Below are 7,909 nucleotides of genomic sequence, written 5' to 3' on the forward strand. Positions count from 1 at the left end.
AGTGCTGTATGGGATTTTTTTGGATCTGGATTGTGTCCTGCCTCTCTCCCCACCTTCCGGACCCCTAAATCCCAAAAGAGAATAACCCAAAAAACCTCGGAAGACTGAATCAGTACACGTGGCATTGTACTGTCATTGGAGTGTTCCTAGAAAAACGGGCAGAAATTTGGGATGAACATTCCCTCTCCAGTAGATCCATCAATACCTGCAATGCAGAAGTGGAAAAAGCTGCTAAAATTGGGATTTTGCCTTTCCAGGAGGGTTTTTGAACCTGGCTTTATTCATTAACCTTTCAATGTGCACAACAGAGGACGGAACACGGCAGAGCCTTAGACACAACTTTGGTCCCTGACACACACAGGCTCCTTGTCCCACTACTGGCCTTCAGTAACACCTTGAACTCCACAATGCTGTGGAGCCGGGCCTTCAGCACAGGGACCTTTCCAGCCTGATCTGCGCTCCTTCCTCTGCGTCTCTGCACAAAACACGGCGCAGGAGAGAACGGCAGGAGGGGCCTGTGTGTCACAGCGCTCTGGATTTGTGACCCTTCAGCTCCACACAGATGCAGGTCAAGTGAAAAAGCCAAACTGTTTATTGATGGAATGCAAAGCAAAGGGATGAGCTGAGGGGCAAAAAAGGGGATGGGGAGTGTCTGGGGGCTGGAAGGAGGGAGCTACCAAAAGGGAGGGAGAGTGGAGGGAAAAAGAAGGGACGGGCAGTGTCTGAGGGCTGGAAGGAGGGAGCTATCAAAAGGGAGGGAAAGTGGAGGGAAAAAGAAGGGATGGGCAGTGTCTGAGGGCTGCAGGGAGGGAACTGTCAAAAGGGATGGAGAGTGGAGGGAAAAAGAAGGGACGGGCAGTGTCTGGGGGCTGGAAGGAGGGAGCTACCAAAAGGGAGGGAGAGTGGAGGGAAAAAGAAGGGATGGGCAGTGTCTGAGGGCTGGAAGGAGGGAGCTACCAAAAGGGAGGGAAAGTGGAGGGAAAAAGAAGGGATGGGCAGTGTCTGAGGGCTGCAGGGACAGAGCTATCTACAGGCAGGGGGAGAGGGCTGAAGCCATGCGAGCTTCCCACAGGCTCAGCTGTGCAAGTCATCAGCTGTGCCTGGAGCTCCAGCTGGTCTCTTCTGGTCTCAGCGTAGTCTCATCTTCCACAGCATCTTAAATGAAGACTGGTTCTCCTAAGCCAGCAGACAAGCGTAGCTCTGCAGCTCTTTTAGAGAATATCTCTTGAAGATCTGTGTTTGTCTGAGAAGGGTTGTCATCTCTCCTCAGGACTTGAAGTGCTGGAAGAGAGGGGTACAAAGCCACGATCAGAGCCCGGATCTGTGGGAATCCTAGGAGAAAGTCCTGCCAGGGCCATCCCAGCCTGCTCTTACTGTGGCCACAGGAGTTAAGGGGCCAACAGGACCACCTGCAAGGTATTGGATACGAATCTCTCCCAACTACATCACCACCCAAATCTCTCGCCCTGCATCCCTGAAATCTCTCTGTGATATTCCCACATCACCAAGGTGTCCACAGAGAGAGAGAAGCCCTCTGAAGCCATGCACGGATTACAGCTCCCTGCACGGGCATTTCAGATCCCCCAGTGCCAGCCCCTCACTGCCCGCTGCCCTCACTCACCCTCGATGAGGGCCTGCAGCTCTTTCTTCTGCCCCCTCAGGTGCTGCCCGGCCATCCCTGGGAACACAGAGCCTGTCAGGGCCCCAGCGGCACAGCTCCCTGCCAGCGGCGCTGCCAGCCCTGTGGCCACACGGCCTCCCGCCCCGGCAGGGCTCAGCCCGGGCCCTTGCCGCATCCTGACTCAGCCCAAGGGCACGGCTGCCAGAGGCCGGCAGCAGCAGCCCCGAGGGCAGCCGGGGCTCCAGGGCGCCGGGCCCGGGTGCCGCTGCCGGGGCAGCAGCCGGGGCCGGGGCCGAGCTGCGGCGGGGCGGGGAGGGAGCCCGGGCTCGTGGCTCACCGATGAACCTGATGGCCGCCTCTTGCAGGGGCTCCTGTGGGCAGTCCAGGTACGGCAGGGCCCGGCGCAGCTGCTCGGCCGCTCGGTTCCTGTCCTGTGCCAGCTGCAGAGAGCGGCAGGAGGGAAGGGTTGGTGCGGGCTCTGCCCCTCGGCCGGGCACTGCCTGCGGCCAGCCCCGGCCTCCTGTGCCCGCCCAGCCCTGAGGCCCGGCCAGCAGCCGCTGGCGCCGGGCTCTGGAGCGGGCAGAGGGCCGGCTGCTGCCCGGGGAGCCGCGGTGCCGCCCCTGCCCGCAGCCCCAGTGTGGGGCTCCATTGGCACCCGGCTCGGGGCCACAGGAGCCTGGAGAAGAAGCCGTGCGGCCCAGGGAAGGGAGCAGCGTGTGGGGCGCAGGCTGGTGCCCCTGGGTGCAGCACCGGGCAGGGGCCACAGCTGCCAGCCCCACACACTGAGCACCGGGACCAGGGGGCTTCTCAAATTTGAGCTAATCCAGGCTGCCCTTACCAGACACTCAGCAAACTTTGATAGCTGCTCCTTCCTAATCAGCTGCTTCAGATTCCTCCTCTTGAGGAACACGGCAACACGAAGCAGCGTTTCCCGAGAGGCCTGGAGAGCAGCAGAGATGCAGAGATGGCACTGCAGCCCCAGGGCACAGGACTCTTGTCTGGGTGACAGGGCCCTGAGGAAGCCGCAGCCTGGGAGGTTCCAGGACAGGTGGAAGCCAAGGCCCCTCCCAGGGATGCACCAGCATCACACAAAACCTGACCTTCGCCACATGCTGGTTCTCATCATGGCAGTGGATGAAGAGTGGAAGCAGGCTCTGGTTCAAAATCTTCTCCAGGGGCTTCTTTCCCTCATCCACTACCAAGTCCATCGCCTTGAAGAAGAGATCAAGGGAGAGCAACTGCACATGGCTGTGGTCCTGGAGGAAAAGAAGAGAAAAAGACCTTAATACCAATTCCCCCAGGCTCACCTGGGCAAAGGCCCAGAAATCTGTAAGATACAAAGTTTCTGGGCAGCAGCCAATGCCCGTGTCTGGGGGCACAGAGCCTTACATGGTCAAAGAGCAGCAGGAGTGCCTGAGCCAGCTTTGGGGCAGTGGTGCTGCGTATCATGATGTCTTTATTCTTGAGAATACTGATGAACACACGGAGGGCCATGCCAACTACATCTCCATCTGCATCACCCAGCAGCTCCTGAAGGCTTCGAGACAGGCTGCACATTCTTATGGCCTGTGTGGAACACAAGGCTGAGCTGGGAAGCCCTGAACGGCTGCAGAGCAAACACCACCCTGGCACTGCAACCCCACCCTGCTGCTGCCAGGCCCAGAGGCCAAAGGGCTGTCCCAAAGCACTCAGGCAGGTGAGGCAGGAGAGCTGGGAGCAGCTGCCTCAGCTCCTGAAGCCCAGCCAGCCCAAGGGGCTGCTTTCCCCAGCACAGCTTCAGCTGCTGCCCTGTCCTCACCATCGAGGGTTCCCTGCTGAGCACCACGAGGCCTCTGAGCGCCAGGCGACGCCTCTGCCTGCACTCGCTCTGCAGGTGCCTTGATGTGATCTCAAGGACACTGTCACCGTGTTTAGTCAAGTCCAAGCACTCGAGGACCTGAAAGGCACAGGGCAGTGACAGGGGAGCCGGCTGGCAGGAGCCTGGAACTGGGCAGGGCTGGGCCCAGGCAGCAGCACAGGGCGCGGGCACCGTCCCAGGCAGCTGTGGCTATGCAAGGGGACAGGGCTGGCAGGCAGCTCAGCGAGGTAGTGCTGGCCATCGGGCTCACCTCCACAAGGAATGCCAGGAAGGACAGATCACAGCATGGCTCCTCCCTTCTGAGTGACTTGAGCAGGTCGAGTGCAATATGGGAACAGAAGGGGATCAAGCCACGGAGCATCTCCCTGTCGGGGGGAAAACAGCACCAAGACCCTGATGGTGGGGGGGGTGGGGGGACAAACCTCTCCCAGGAAAGAATCACAGAGATCTGGCCTTTCCCCAGAATCCCTGGAGGGACCATGGGTGCTTTGGGAAGTGGCTCCTTTTGGGCACCCTCCTCTCAGCCTTTTGCAGTCTGCTTAGCCATCCCTCAGTGACGAGGCCCTCTGGCCAGGACCACAGGGACTGTGTGACACACCCCAGGCACAGGGCACAGATTTCAGAGGCAGTTGGGAGAAGTGAGGCTCACCTGGCCAGCAGACCCACGGCATAGTGCTGGGTGTCAGCACAGAGCAGCGTGTCCCAGCCACGCTTGCGTCCCATTTCCATGACCACGTTGTCACACCGCAGTCGGCAGAGCAGAGATTTCATGGCCTGCACTGCAAACCTGTGTGCAGAGCAAAGCCCAGGTCACACTGGGTACACTGGTCAGCCACAAGGGCATGGGAAGGACAGGAGGACTGGCACCTGTTGGGGTTGCTGGGAAGGCGGTGTTGCTCCCGGCATGTTTTCCAGAAGCTGTCAACTTCCACTGGTGGCATCTGCTGGGTGGTGATGACAACATGGAACAGCAGAGCCACAAACAGGCGGGCAGAATAAAGCATCATCGCCTCGCAGCACTGTGGCATCTGGACAATCAGCCAGAGCACCAGAGTTGCCTGCAAAAGAAGCACACCAAGGCAGTGCTCAGTGCCGAGGTGTCCATGGGACAGGGCCTGAGGGGAGACACAGGGGGAGCAGCGGGCCTGGTGCCCCCTGAGCCTGCCCCTAGCCCAGGTTTCAGCCCAGCGCCTTAGGCAGGGAGAAGACAGAGAGCTCCTGGGGAAGCAAGCTCCAGGTGATCAAAGGCCATCTCCATAAACTCACACTCAAGGGAAAAACGTCCTTGTTGTCTCCATCAGAGGTGCAGGTGCTGCAAAGGGGCCAGTTCTCCATCACACAGAGCAGTGTTGGCAGCACTTTCTCTACTGTTGGTCCCGACGAGCCTATGGTTTGCCACATCATGGCAGCAGCTCTGTGGGATCAGAGCTCTGTGTCAGGGGTGTCTCAGTCACAGAGCCATGCCCTTTGTAGCTGTGGGGACCCAGGTGACAGAGCCCTGGTGCCCTGAGGGGCAGGGAGGGAGCACTGGCAGCAGCATCAGGAAACAGAGGGGCCCGAGGCTCCTGGACCTCTCTGCCTGTTGGGCAGAGCCCATTGGACAGGCTGTGCAGGGCCATGGGCCCTAAAGGCCGGTGAGCCCTGAGCTCTCAAGGCACGTGGGCCCCATACCTGTCACACGATGGGGCACAGCGCAGGAGGGTCAGCGCCACATCAGCAGGGTGTTCTTCAGCCAGCCTTATAATGTCAATTTGCTGCCTGACATCCACAGTGACATGGGACACCAGACTCTGGTGAATGTTCCTCACAGTAGCTGGCACCTGGAGGAGGCATGGGGAAGACATGGAGTGCTGTCCAAGGCAGCAACTTCCCCAGCTTCCCCCAAGAAGTGCTTCCCTTCCTGTCATGCTCTTCTGGCCTCAAAGGGTGAGGAGGCCCTGTGGATATGGCGTGAGGGGGCACAGGATCGTGGGAGACCTCCAGTTCCAGTACCTGACTGGGTACCTGCTGCTCAGAAGAAGCAGCTCTCTTCTCAACAACGTCAGAAGAAACACGAGGGTCCTTGAAATAATCCCATATGAGCTCTTGGCTTATAGTGGGAGTGGGTGTCCTGTTGGCCTTTGCGATGCCCTCAGTCTCTCCGGTGTCATCATTTTGAATGCCCTCAGTCCCTGCCATGTCAGCCTTTGCCCTGTCAAACTCCACTGCAGCGTCAGACTCTTGTGAGTGCTCAACTGAATCCGGGCTGACATCAGGCTCTGCCTGGAGCTCGGTCAGCCTGCAGTCAGGCTCAGCTGCGCCCTCAGTTGCTGCTGTGGTGTTCCTTCTACGCCGAATGCGCAGGAATTTGCGGAACCTCTGTGCAAGGAGAACAAAGGACAGGGGAGAGAGGCATGTTCCATGGAGTGCTCCAAGCTCCACTGCTGGGCTGAGCAGTGCCAGCAGGCCCAGCCCAGGTGGGGATGGCTGCAGGTACCTGCGCTGCTCTTCGGAAGCGGCCACGGGCAGGCTCCTGCTCTTGTGTCTTTTCCATGGCTGCATCTGGCAAAGAGCAGCCAGAGCTGAGGGGCTGCGGGAGAGGCCGGAGAACACAGCCCAGCCCTGCACTCCCCAGGCAGGGACAGCCCTGGGGTGGCTCAGGGGATGGAGCACAGCCACTGCCAGGGGTCAGCCCCAGCCCCTATTCTGTCTTGTCCTTCGGCATGTCCACATGGGACAGGACGGGACGGGACGGGACGGGACGGGACGGGACGGGACGGGACGGGATGGGATGGGATGGGATGGGATGGGATGGGATGGGGCAGGGCCCAGCTGACTGCAGCCATCAGCCCTGTGGCCCAGTTCTGCCACTCACCATCCTGCAGTGGCTGGAACTTCTTTGGCTCTTCCAGCTGTTGTGCTGGGGCAGGTCCAGGGTCTGTCTTTCTTTTCCCCCTGAACACTTTGAAGACGCTGAGGAATATGCCCGCCATTACACAATCTTGCCTTGAAGGCACCTTAAAGAGAGATGCCGTGGGAAATCTCTGAGTCAACAAGTCCTGCAGTTGTGCCTTGAAGGCACCTGCGAGAGAGAAGCCCCAGGAAGGCTACAGGACAGCAAGTCCTGCAGTCTGGTCTTGAGGGCTCCTGCCACAATGGCTGGAGACTCCTCGTAAATGACTGTGGTCACCAGGTCCCACAGTCTCACCTTGAGGACAGAGGCCAGAAGGATGTGAGATGCCTCAGAAAAGCTCCAGGTCCAAGTACCGGAGTCTGGCCTTGAAGGCACCTGCAAAAGAAAAGTCTTGGGAAGGCCACGGGTCACCAAGTCCCGCAGTCTTGCCCCACAGGCACCTGCAAAAGAAAAGCCTCGGGAAAGCCACGGGCCACCAAGGCCCGCAGTCTTGCCACGAGGTCACCTGTACAAGTAAAGACTTGGAAAAGCTCCGGGTCAGACACAAACGAGTGCGCTGTGCGGGGGCTCCTCACAGCACCGCTCTGCCGCGTCCTGTCCCGTCGCGTGCACTGGGCACTGTGGCATGGCCCTGTCACCGCCAGCTCCTATGTCACCACATGTCACAAAGGGCCCTCTGACACCCTGTCCATTTCCATCCCATGGTGACCATGTGTCACAAAGGGCCCTTGCACACACTGCCACCTGCCCTGGTTCTACCCCCATCCCCCCCAAAGTGGCCCAGGTTGGAAGGAATCGTTGCCCAAAGTGTCTTAGACAGCCCAACAGGATCTTTAGGAACGCCTCAAACCATCAGCAAACGCTGCCCTGCTCTGCAGGCTCAGGGCAGCAGAAGGAGCCCCCAGGGCTGCCGATGCAGCCGCAGCAGGAAGGGCACGGGGCCTTGCACAGAATCTGCACAGGGGCCTGGCAGCACTAAAATCTGCAGGTGTGGCAGAGTCCCCACCAAGGCAGACCTGCCACCCCAGCCGAGCCCTGGCAGTGCTGGTACCCTTCTCCTGCCCCAGAGACCTGTGCCCCTGGGGGGTTTCTGTGCCAGAGGGCAGCCAAAGCCCACGTGCATTGGGGGCTGGGCTCCTTCCTGCAGGGGCTGTTGGCAGGAGCTCCTGGAGCTACTGCTGGCCACTCTTGCTATCTGTCAGATGATGTTGCTCCTTCCTGGAATGATATTTTTCATGGGAGGGGTTTGCAGTAGCACAAAAACACCATCAACTGCTGAGTTTCCTGGGATGGTTAGATTGTACAGAGGTACTGTCATGTTTCAGTGTGATTTTCTGTCTGTTCTTCTGGGAGAAACATTAGCCCAGTCTCTGATGTTCAAGGCCCCTGTTGTTGCATGTCTGTCTGTGTTGCAGCTGATGCAAGGAAAACATTTCCTCCAGACACAGAGTCCTGCCTGAATAGTCACAGAGCTACATCTATTTTTAATTTTAACCTCTTAAAATTTTTCCAGAGCCTGCTGACTGTTTTCGAGGTT

General features: G+C 59.0%; 1 protein-coding gene across 4 annotated transcripts; it reads right to left on the reverse strand.

The window, feature by feature from the left end:
• Positions 1–569: 569 nt before the first annotated feature.
• Positions 570–7,038, reverse strand: LOC147646023 (maestro heat-like repeat-containing protein family member 7). 4 transcript variants are annotated; one of them, XR_015282004.1, is made up of 17 exons: positions 6,667–7,038; positions 6,334–6,475; positions 5,956–6,020; positions 5,472–5,837; positions 5,151–5,299; positions 4,746–4,893; positions 4,347–4,537; positions 4,129–4,266; positions 3,730–3,844; positions 3,420–3,557; positions 3,011–3,187; positions 2,722–2,877; positions 2,460–2,561; positions 1,959–2,061; positions 1,622–1,678; positions 941–1,281; positions 570–729 (listed from the first exon to the last, which is right to left on the reverse strand). XR_015282004.1 is itself a non-coding variant. In XM_086873997.1 (16 exons), the coding sequence occupies exons 2-16, from the start codon at positions 6,449–6,451 to the stop codon at positions 1,157–1,159; spliced, it is 2,148 nt and encodes a 715-aa protein (XP_086730123.1). In that variant the 5' UTR covers positions 6,452–6,475; positions 6,667–7,038; the 3' UTR covers positions 570–1,156. The 4 variants fall into 4 exon arrangements, 2 of the variants coding, with proteins under 2 accessions (XP_086730123.1, XP_086730124.1); XR_015282005.1 differs by having other exon boundaries at positions 5,484–5,837; positions 6,667–6,995; XM_086873997.1 differs by having other exon boundaries at positions 570–1,281.
• Positions 7,039–7,909: the final 871 nt, after the last annotated feature.

This window comes from Cyanistes caeruleus, unplaced genomic scaffold (genome assembly GCF_971803275.1).
Source record: "Cyanistes caeruleus unplaced genomic scaffold, bCyaCae1.hap1.1 HAP1_SCAFFOLD_131, whole genome shotgun sequence".
Classification (NCBI taxonomy): domain Eukaryota; kingdom Metazoa; phylum Chordata; class Aves; order Passeriformes; family Paridae; genus Cyanistes; species Cyanistes caeruleus.